At 45.2% G+C, this 11,753-nt stretch overlaps 1 protein-coding gene across 1 annotated transcript in view; it reads left to right on the top strand.

The window, feature by feature from the left end:
* The window catches only part of ATP6V1A (ATPase H+ transporting V1 subunit A), a 55,117-nt gene that overhangs the window by 24,773 nt on the left and 18,591 nt on the right, over positions 1–11,753 (top strand). The window contains exons 2-4 of the mRNA XM_015812120.1: positions 168–266; positions 2,352–2,480; positions 2,833–3,047. Coding sequence (XP_015667606.1) covers positions 185–266; positions 2,352–2,480; positions 2,833–3,047 — 426 coding nt within the window. The 5' untranslated portion in view covers positions 168–184. The remainder of the gene's footprint in view (positions 1–167; positions 267–2,351; positions 2,481–2,832; positions 3,048–11,753) is intronic.

Genomic DNA, 11,753 nt, shown 5'->3' with positions numbered 1-11,753 from the left:
TTCTCTTGTTATAATACATGTTATGCTCAGAAACTCTAATGGTGGTAATGATTAATGGCATCCATTCTGCTTTGCTAGATACTGATCAAGATAATCTGATTTGCAAATCTGAAGATTAAATATTTTCTCTCCCTCCCCATGCCCTATTATCTGCACTCATTTTCCAGATTATTGAAGATTTAAGATGGATTTCTCTAAACTCCCCAAAATCCGTGATGAAGATAGAGAAAACTTGTTTGGCTATGTCTATGGAGTCTCAGGGCCTGGTAAGTAGTGCTTTGTTCTTGTTGAGAAATCTCTGCCTTCCTCTTTCACATAGTAAACATTATGAGAATCTCTCACTATGGTGGAGATATTTTTATACTTGTTATTATTCTCTGTGTGGACATGAACAGAATAGAGCACGGTTCTGTCCTAAATGTTTGCCTTTTGCTGTTTTGAGCCTTCTGGAATGATGATGTTCGCTAGTGTTGAGGTCCATTCCTCCAGAACATGGGAAGATTTTCCTTCCCTGCATGGAGGGGAAGGGAAATTCCATGGTGCAGTGGGGAAACAGCCACAAATCCAATGTCGCCTCCATTTGCAACCTTCCCTGCCAACTTCCCCATTGACTTTCTGATGAAGCTGGCAGAGAAGACTGCAAATGGTAGTCAATAAATGATTGGAATCAGTTGGCAATGACATGACTACAAGGCACTGGGCAATAATTTTAAATGCGAAGAGATTGCCAAGTGCCCAAAATGTGGTATTGTAACGGGGATGGGGGTGGATCTGCTGCAACATTTTATGATTACATTTACATTAAATGTCTGGTCATAAATTGAAGACTACTTATATGCTTCAGAGCATGTGTAAAATCCTTGCATAAAATTCTTTTTCAAATTAATAGACCTTTGCTTTAATGGGTACCTCCTAGTCTCAGTACTGGTATTTCATTTGAAGTCCTTACCTTTCTCAGAAGTCTTTCTGCTCTTTTTCCAATTAAAGACTTATTTGTTTTTTCCAAGCTACAGTATCATGCAACCTTTCTTCCAATCCTGTTACCTAATTCCTTTTGAACTGCTGTTGGAATGGAACTGAGAACTTACATTGTTCTGTGTGAAAATATACAAATTATAGACAGTTCTATCAAAAACCTCAGTTTTGAAATCTTCTGGCATGATGATCTGGTAATGCAGATTCACAAATGGCAAAAAACACTGTTACAGATAAAGAGTATATCATTCTAATGAGACTAATACAGTTCTATGCATGTTTACTCATGTTCATATTAATAGGAATAGGATAGCTTAGCAAATTATTTTTATCAATATTGCAATAATTAGAAGATAGTAGTGATGTATTAACATAGAAAATTTGACACAAAGGATCTTTCAGAAACCAAAATTAAAGAATTGTACAAGAACTGAGATATAAATTTATTTTATTGTTTAATGTAATTTACTCTAGCATTCATTTCTCAGATTAAGAAACCATTATTTTTTTCTTACCGTTACTAGATTCTTTTCCTCTTTTTCTTTCACCTGCTTCTTTTAATTATCTCAGGTAATTGTGGCTTGTTGTATGACTGGTGTAGCTTGTCTTTGCCAATCACTTGTTTATATTATACTATTGAAGAAAAAGAACATGGAAGTATTTTTGTAGTTCTCATCAGCATTTTTAGGTACAATGATGCACATTACTAAAGCTCATACTGACATATTTTCATGAAAGTTCTTTATGATACTCTCTGTCGAACATGCATCATCCAAATCCTTCACTATAGATCTGGCTATAACAGCAAGCTGGTCAGGATCCAGTCTGACCCCAAGTTTCAGAAGTTCTCTTCACTGAAGGATTTTATTCAATTTCTGTGATAAATGGCAAGAAACATGTTTTTATCAATTCAGAAGATTCATGTGGATCCCTTAGTAACCCATTTAGATCTACCTTGTGCAAAGTTGTATTACCTGCTTATTGAGTATTTTAACTGAGCCCAATAAGTTAAATAAAGAGTTCAATAGGGCTCCTGGGGAACTTTATATAATTGAGCTGACAGCTGAATAGCTGAGCAGCTATTTCTTGTCCATTATTGTTCCTGAAGGAAGAAGAATGCTAGATAGTTTTTGTGCTTCAGAGTGACTTCATCTTTTTTCTGACATTGCTAGGTTTTTTTTTGCATGTCTGATATTTGTTAGTTGAGCTCATATTCAGAAAACAATAGATGTGAATCCTATCCTCACATTTATATATTAAAATAATGCTTAGTTCTTTCATGCCAAATGACCAGATTTATAGTAAAAAATATATACAGCTATTATTAGCTAGAACCATAATTCAATCTATATAATCCTTTCCTTTGTTTTTCTTAGTGGTCACTGCTTGCAACATGGCAGGAGCTGCTATGTATGAACTGGTACGAGTTGGCAATAGTGAACTTGTAGGAGAGATTATCCGTTTGGAGGGTGACATGGCTACTATCCAGGTGTATGAGGAAACCTGTATCCTTTTAGCTGATATGCAACTTAGATTTTTTAGCTTAAGATATAACTTTAGAGTAATGGAAAGATAAAATATGACCTGGTTTAACAATTACAGTTAAACTATAAGCATTTAATAATATTCTTATGCATAATACCAGTTAACAAAAAATAAAATTTATTAGCTGGAGAATTTATAAAATTATATGTGCAGACATGAGTTATGCATGAAATGTATGGTTTAGATGGTTAACAATGAATCTTTGGAATGTCAACAATATTTCTTTTGGCTCATCATTAGACAAAAATTTACACCAACACTGATTGTATTTGACACTGTTTTCCAGAGTAATTTCCTCAACAATTTTTTTAGCTGGTGTTTCAGTTGGAGATCCTGTGCTTCGCACTGGCAAACCACTTTCTGTGGAACTTGGACCGGGAATCATGGGAGCAATTTTTGATGGTATCCAAAGACCTTTGACAGACATTAGTAGTCGGACTCAAAGTATATACATTCCCAGAGGAGTAAATGTGACAGCTTTGAGTAGAGATATCAAATGGGACTTCATTCCTATAAAAAACCTGCGAGTAAGTTATCTTGGGTTCTTTAAAATATTTCAGTAGATGTTTTGTACATATTTGAACAAGGATTTTCCACACTAAAATGGAAACCAGGATACTAGCATCCATCAGCTGTTGTACTTATATTTCCTGATTAAGTTAAGTTAAACATTGCATCTTGAGTATGAAATATTTCCAAAATCATCAAAGTGACTCTTCTGGATTTCAAACTGGATGTTTCAAATCCACATTGTTCGGATTCAAATACTTTGCACACTCCTGAAGGACTTTAACAAATTACCTTCAGATGAATGGGAAATTCCCCAAAGTCATTCAGGAAACATTTGGATCTATCAGATCATTTTAACTGATCCTTCACCCTTTGCAAGTTTGTAACTGAGACTGAGTTTCCATGTCAATCAAATTGAAAAAAACTCTCCTCATCTTCAGACTACCAAATTTAGCATATGGCCTCCTTCTATTCAAATGGATGAAAAATAAGTTTAGGCAGATCTGTGGTCACCAGAATGGGCATGCAATCCTGAGTGGCTCGCGACTGAGCAATCTCAGTAGACAGATTTGTGATACACAATATCCCTACATTGTTCTCACCCTCCAAACAGTACATCCATTCAAAATTGCCAGACCCTTGGATGGAGCTCCTAGTCAACAAGATGGAATTTTTAGAAATCATTGTCACCATTTCCTGCCTTCTGCTACACCAACATATTATACCTGCTATAATATGGCAGATAGAGCTGGAAGAGACAAATTCTCTCCTTTTTTTCAACATTCCTGATTAGTGCTTTCATCCAGAATTAAATTTAGAAGCTAAACATTCCACCATGAATTAATTTCATAAAAAGTATAACCTTTATGTCCGAAGGAAGGCCAAAGAATATCCTGCTCTTCTCCAGTACAGGAGACGGAGACTCCACCAATGGGTTTTCTTTGTCTGCCTGCTCTTGAGACCAAGTATCCAAAACTTGTCACGCCCCCTCTTACTGGTAATCCAGTCTTAACTTGGTCTCCGCTCTTGATGACTCGTTTTGGCTTGGCTCTCTGCTAGATCAGGTTAGACAAATACTATCCATTGGTTAGGTCACTATTTAATATTGGCTACTTCTAAAAATTCAATTTGAGATTACTAAATCTTCCCTCAAGTTATCAACAGCTTGCTTGGGAAGTGAAGGTGAGGGGTGGTGGAATTACTTTCCTTCATTCCTCCCAAGGGGCAATTATCGCGGGGGGAGGAGGTAGAAGGACAACAGAGACAACTTGTTGACCCTCTCCTCCACCTGCCCAGTTCTCTCCCTCAGGGCACAGTTAAGCCCCTGGCTTCTCTCAGGCCTTCTCAGGCCTGTTGGGGCCCCGATTAGCCGTCCGAAAAGTTGCGGCCGCCATTTTGGCTGCAATTTCGGCGACGGAATCCTTTAACAAAAACTTAAAAATTCTTTCTATTTTCCCTTCGGCTGCTTTTAGAGACAGATTCACAGGGCCCTGTTGGATCCTGACTCTCCTCAGGCCTTTTTCAGGCCGATCGGAGCCTATTTAGCCGCTCGGAAAGTTGCGGCCGCCATTTTGGCTGCAATTTTGGCGGCCAAATCCTTTAGCAAAAACTACAAAATCTCTTTTCTTGCTTTGCGATTCCCTTTAGGGCGAATTTCCAGGGTCCAGTTAGGTCCTGACTCTCCTACGTCCTTTTCAGGCTGATCGGAGCCTACTCAGCCGACCGAAGAGTTGCGGCCGCCATTTTGGCTGCATTTTTCGGCGGCTGTTTCCTTTTAAAACAAAAAAGAAATATTGAATTCTGCCCTCGGCTGCTATTATTAAAGTAGCGATTCTCCTGGGTCCTACGTCGCCCACGGGGTCGCTAACTGGCCTTTCAGGTTGTCGGAGGCCTGTTTTAGCTTCCTGTGGATTTGCGGCCGCCATCTTGACGACAGTTGAGGCGACAATCACTGTGAATCTCACAGAGGATTAGTGTCCTTGGAGCCCTGTTTCAGCCCTCAGCAACGTTACGTCCGCCATTTTGCGGGTAGGCGCCCGGCATTTGGTGGTCTTTACTTCTCCATTTTGTCTCTTTCTGACTAGTGCGCAGGGCGTGGCACACAGTCTAAAAGAGTCATTGGAGGGCGCATAGAGGCGTCCATTTTAAGCCGGTTAATCCGGGCCGCACACAAGAACGATCCAGACAGGATCATCTGGGTGGTGTTCGTCTCCCCTTCACCCCGGTAGCCGCCATCATTTAAATTGTCCAAACCGGACCTGAGAATTTGGAGCTGATTGTTCTGGTGCACATTGCCTGGTCATCTAAGGCCTCCGGGAGGAGCCCAACAGGTGATTCCAAACGTGCCTTCGGCTTTGCCTCAACTACCGTGACCATAGTCCAGAGAGAATTTCATTGGTCGGGTGACCAGGGGGGCAGTCCGCGTACTTGCTCCAATACCGCTTCCGCCAACAACTTGCCTGCCAGAGCTTTTATCTCGGCTTTTGGTTCTGAGATAGCTCAAACGGGATGGAAGGACCCTCGCTGCCCCAGTCCTCAGGCACGACTCCTCCGCCTCCCGGTTACGGCTGCAACCTCCCTTCTGTCCAGAAGGTGGCAGGCAAGTGCAAGGCCAAGACCAAGCACACAATTAAGAAGTCCTCCAAGTTGGCAGAAAAGCAAGCCAGCCGTAGGCACCAGGCCCTGGAGAAGGAGTTCTCCAGGGCACAGAGGCATGCCCAAATAAATTTGGATAGCATGGCGGCCACCGAGATGGAGTTACCATTGGGTCCATCGACTTCTAGTCAGGGAGTATGGTCCATTCCAGGCATGCTGGTGGCGTCAACTCTATCCTCCACCTCAGCTGATCATGCCGCCACTTCGGGCGTCAACCCTGAGCCCGTCGGTTCTCCAGCGCCCACCTTACCTAGGGGTCCTGACATAGGGGACATATTCTCGGACGGGCGTCTGGAGGCGTTATTGGCTAAGGTGGTGGATAGGGCTCTGACGCAGCGCTCACGCCCACACGACCTAACAGCTACTAACTTGTCCAATCTTTCAGTGGCCTCCCCCATGGAGTGCCTGGCGACCCGGGGGCCTGATTCTCCGACCCAGTCATCAGGGAGTGGTTACTCATCACCTTATGAGGAGGAACCACCCGAGATTGCCTTTTCAGAAGATGAGGAACTCCCACCTGAGACATCTTCTTCGGGGGGATTATTCAATCCCAACCATTTTCTAACAATCCTTCGAAAAGCCACTGCCACGGCAAACATAGGGACTGACCAGTTTCCACTACCTCAGACTGATCCCACATCCACACCCAGGCCACTTTTTTTCCAGAAAGTGGCGACGGAGCACCATGTTCCGTGCCCCTCAATTTTCCTGGAAGGAATTAAGAAGCAATGGGCTTCACCTTCCTCTTTCCCATCGGCAAGCAGTTCAGACAAAAGACTGTACAGAACATCCACGGATCTTTCCGATGCATTGGACATTCCCAAGGTGGATGAGGCTTGGACCCCTTTGGTTCCCAGACGGCTGTGGCGGGGGATCTGTTAGAGGCACTCAAAGCCGATGATAAAAGGTGGGAGCAGACCTTCCGTAAGACTCATCAATCGGCAGCATGGGCCATCAAAACTGCGACCTCGGCATCCTTTTTTGTGCGTACCACCCTTCTGTGGCTTCAACTACAGGCCAGGGTTCCTGTTGAAGACGTGAGAACTCACCAGGACCTGGCCAAGATGGTAGCTGCCACAGAATACGCGGCGGATGCGACGTTACAATCGGCAGTGTTTTTTGCCAGAGCCATAGCTTCCAACATGATTGCCAGAAGGATGCTATGGTTGAAACACTGGCAGGCCGATACCAAAGCCAAGTGGCGCTTAGCAACCGCCCCGTACTCGGGTGGCACCCTGTTTGGGGAGGCTCTCGCCCCTTATCTAGTGGAAAACAAAGATAAGCGCAAGGTGATGGCCCACCTAAACAAAAGGTCTGATAAAAAATCCACGTCCTTTTTTCGAAGGCAGCCATTTCGTCAGTCGGCGGCAGCACCTGCCGCCCAATCAACCAGGCCATTCAATCAGAGACCGGCTAGACCATATGATCGTCCATACGATAGATCAGGCTCTCGCCCTAGGCAGCAGTACCAGCCCAAGCGGCCATTTCGTGGGGCCGGCCGGGGCTACCGCAAGGCCAAATGACTCCTCACAAGCTCTTCCCATTGGAGGAAGACTAACACATTTCTTCCACCAATGGGAACAGACCTCCACAGACGACTGGATTCTGCAAACCATCCAGCACGGGTTGTCCCTGGAATTTGCGACAACACCCCCGGACCATTTCACCGCCTGTTCGGTGTCCAGGGACCCTATCAAGCACAGGCTCATGCAGGAGGCCATCCAACACCTAATGGAGATTCATGCCATAGAACCGGTTCCGTCGGAATACAAGGGCAAGGGGTTCTACTCCATCCTCTTTGTGGTTCCCAAAACCTCGGGAGGTTGGAGGGCTATCCTCGACCTAAAAAATCTGAACCATTATGTAATCTACAAGAAATTCAAAATGCAGTCCCTCCAGTCCATCCTGGGGGGCATCAGACAGGGCGACTTCCTGGCGTCGATAGACCTCACGGAAGCGTACCTGCACATCCCAATCCTATTGGCTCACCATCGATTCCTACGCTTCTGCTACATGGGCAAACACTACCAGTACAGGGCTCTTCCTTTTGGCCTCTCGTCGGCACCCAGGGTGTTCACGAAGGTACTAGCAGTGGTAGCGGCTCAACTAAGAAAAATTCCAGTAAGAGTCCAATGTTACCTGGACGACATTCTCATTCAGGCAACGTCGTTCCAGGCAGCCCAAGCAGACGTGCACACCACCATTTGCACCCTTCAACAACATGGTTTCTCGATAAACCTCGAAAAAAGCCACACAGTTCCCTCGTCCAGGCTGCAGCACCTGGGAGCAATTATCGACACATCAGATTGCATGGTCTCTCTCTCCCAGGAGTGCACGGTCAGCATAATGGAACTGGCTCGACAGGTATTCCGACAGCGCACGGTTCCTCTGGTAACACTTTCCCAGTTGTTAGGCAAGATGGTCTCCTGCATAGCCATCGTTCCCTGGGCCAAACTACACCTGCGGGACCTACAGTGGTTTCTTCTCCCCTTCCAACGTCGAAATGCCAGCGCTTCCAGTCGACTGGTCAGGGTTCCGTTTCCCGTTCGCAGAGCGCTCCGCTGGTGGTGCTCTCAAGCTGTGACCAAGGGGTCGCTATTCAAAGAACCGGAAAGAGTCACCATCACGACGGATGCCAGTCTATACGGCTGGGGCTCCCACCTGAATTCTCAGTTAGCTCAGGGATGGTGGTCCACCGCGGATCTGCAGAAAAGCATCAACTGGTTGGAACTCAGAGCCATACATCTAGCTCTGTTACACTTCAAACGCTCGATCAAGGGCCGTCACGTTCTAGTCCGCACGGACAACGTAGCGGCCAAGGCGCACGTCAACCGTCGGGGGCACACGGTCCAGATCCCTGATGACGGAGGCGAGAAGGATGTTCACCTGGGTGGAACCCAACCTGGGATCACTCAGGGCAGAACACATATCGGGGGTCAACAACCGACAAGCGGACTTTTTGAGTCGTGCCACGATGGACCCTTCGGAATGGGGGCTGCACCCGGACCTGTTCTTATCCATCACCCTCAGGTTCGGCCAACCAGTCCTCGATCTATTCGCCTCACAGGACAATGCCCAGCTCCTCAGATTTTACTCCCGCTACTTCCACCCCAGGGCAGAAGGGACGGATGCTCTACGAGTGACATGGCTACGGGGCCTTCTTTACGCATTTCCCCCACTGCCTCTTATTCCAGCAGCAATCCGCAAACTCATACACGAACGGGCGGAGGTGCTCTTTGTGGCTCTGTATTGGCCACAGAGGCCGTGGTTTGCCGACTTGGTGAATCTGGCTCAACTGCCCCCGTGGAAGATTCCTCATCACGTAGTGTCACTACATCAGGGAAGCATCAGCCATCCAGACCCGCAATGGCTGCAACTAGCCGTCTGGTGCTTGAGCGCCAAATAATGACATGTGAATCATTTTCTTCGCAAGCGATTACCGTTATCCAGGCGGCTCGCCGCCCGTCAACCAACCGTATCTACGACACCACTTGGCAGAATTTTTGCCATTGGTGTCGTCAGAAAAAATTTGACATTAATTCACTGACAATTCCCCAAATAGTTGATTATCTCCTGGATGGACTGGATAGAGGCCTTGCACCTGCAACTATCCGAAGGCAGGTGGTGGCCTTATCCACTCTTATCACTTGTGCAGATTCCATTCCCTTAGCTCACCATCCAAGGATTCGTGCCTTTATTAAGGGAGCTTGCAACACCTGTCCTCCGGTGGTTCACAGGTATCCATCCTGGGAGTTACCGCGGGTCCTTCGCGCGCTCATGAATTCCCCATTTGAACCATTAGCAACCGTCTCCTTAAGACACCTGTCACTAAAGGTGGCCTTTTTGGTGGCCATTACTTCGGCCAGGCGTATATCTGAGCTGGCCGCACTGTCGGTCAGGCCGGATTTATGCATTTTTCACAAGGACAGGGTTGTTTTGCGACTCGATCCTTCTTTCATCCCAAAAGTGAATACCCCCTTTCACAGAACACAGGAGGTGATTCTTCCAAATTTTAGCCCGAATCCGTCACATGACTTGGAGCGGCAGTGGCACACACTGGATGTCCGCAGGGCACTACGGCATTATATCAAGCGCACGGAGCCGTTCCGTAAATCCGAAGCCCTATGGGTATCCTTCCGGCCTGGCACCCTAGGCCAGAAGGTCTCCGCCGGCACCATTGGCAGGTGGATCCGGAGCTGCATAGGAGAGGCGTACCAGGCTTCGTCTCTGCCGACTCCAAGTCATATTACCGCACATTCTACTCGGAGTGCAGCAACAACGGCTGCATGGGCCACTCAAGCGTCCATTGAGGAGATTTGTAGGGCCGCTACATGGTCCTCGCCCTCTCCGTTCATATGCCAGTACAAAATTGACAGATTCGCTGCGGCGGACGCCTCCTTTGGTAGGAGGGTTCTCCAGCAAGTGGTTTCCGTAGAGACAACTTGAGCCTTTTCTGTTTTCCCGCCCTATGGGACAGTGAGGCTTTGGTATGTCCCATTGGTGGAGTCTCCGTCTCCTGTACTGGAGAAGAGGCGTTGGTCTTACCTGAACGCCTTTTCTCAGTACAGAGACGGAGACTCCACACCCACCCTAGGGTCAGCTAGACTATTTGTGTTAGGGTGCTGAGAGCCAACGCCTCGTCAATCTTCAAACGCTTCGCCCTCGTTAAGACTGGATTACCAGTAGGAGGGGGCGTGACAAGTTTTGGATACTTGGTCTCAAGAACAGGCAGACAAAGAAAACCCATTGGTGGAGTCTCCGTCTCCGTACTGAGAAAAGGCGTTCAGGTAAGACCAACGCCCCTTCTTTCCTTGGAAGCTCTTACTTACAACAGCCTACCTACCCCCTATAACTTCAGTGCTCTTTTTCATGCCATGGCCATTACTCACTGTTCTCCAACTTCATAGTAGTGTCTGACTAGCAAACATCTCCCTTTAAAAAAAAAAAAACCCCTCCTTCTCATGTTTCACTTGCACATAAAGAGACATATCAGAAAGGACATCCTGTTGTCTCTCAAAAGTATAAACCATTTTGGTAATGAACAATCTAAGAGAAACTTCTCTTTAAACTTCACCTGCTTCAGGAAATTGGTTCAAGGTCTTTGGGCAGCCAGCATCTAGTGGAAGATATGTCAGGTTGTGTGCTCGGGGATACCAAGAACATCATAGGAAGTTAGGAACAAGCAAACAAGAAGCAAGATGATAATAGTGCACCGAGTTTCTCCCAGTTTACTTGTGATTTCAGCTTTTACCTTGTGTCAAGAGTTTTATTGGGAGTTTTATTGCCCCCTTCTTTGTTTTAGAAGCTTTAATTTTATTTATGCTTTATTTTATCTTCATATTTCCATTTGAATTGATATTTGTCTATATGTCATTTTTATTTTTAAGCAGTTTGGTGATTTTTGTGATTACAAAGATTAGATATTAATCAAATTAGTTGAGTCAAGAGGTTGCTGTACTAGGTTCTAAAAGGTTCCTGAATTTCCTGCCTTCTGGTCTCTGTCAGTTGTAAAAATAGCTGGAGATCAGAGTTATTTGGGAAACTGAGGATGCAAATAAAACCAAGTTTTAGAAAAATTTTGACCATCTATTTTTGAAAAGATGATAAATAATGACATTTGAAGAATGTAAGGATGAGAAAGAAGGACATGAAGTTGGTTACAGGACAAAGAAGAGTAAGTAATGAAAATATAGTGGTTGCCACAAAGGGAAACAATGTATTATTATAGGTCTTGGACAAATACGATGATGGAATGGAACTTAAGATTTATAGCAGAGAGAAATTCTATAGGCCAATGAGACAGAATTCTTGTCAAAATCCATTTCCTATTGGGGTTGGTTCTGTCCTTTTCTGTCTTTTTTCTATGGGTTCTGTCATTTTCCTGAGGGGAAGGGGAGGCCCTTTGGGATGTCTTACTTCTCCTTTTGCCTAGCTACAATGTATCCTCTCTGCCTTTTCTATCTGCTTGCTCTTTGAACTATTTCCCCTTGATGTCAACCTGGGGTGAGAAAGGAATGTGCCTGATATTTATTTATTTATTTATTTATTTATTTATTTATTTATTTATT

This window comes from Protobothrops mucrosquamatus, unplaced genomic scaffold (genome assembly GCF_001527695.2).
Source record: "Protobothrops mucrosquamatus isolate PMUCROS unplaced genomic scaffold, P.Mucros_1.0 scaffold69, whole genome shotgun sequence".
NCBI classification, from domain to species: domain Eukaryota; kingdom Metazoa; phylum Chordata; class Lepidosauria; order Squamata; family Viperidae; genus Protobothrops; species Protobothrops mucrosquamatus.
The sequence above is the reverse complement of the archived record's forward strand: the minus strand, read 5'-3'. Positions and strand labels throughout refer to the sequence as shown.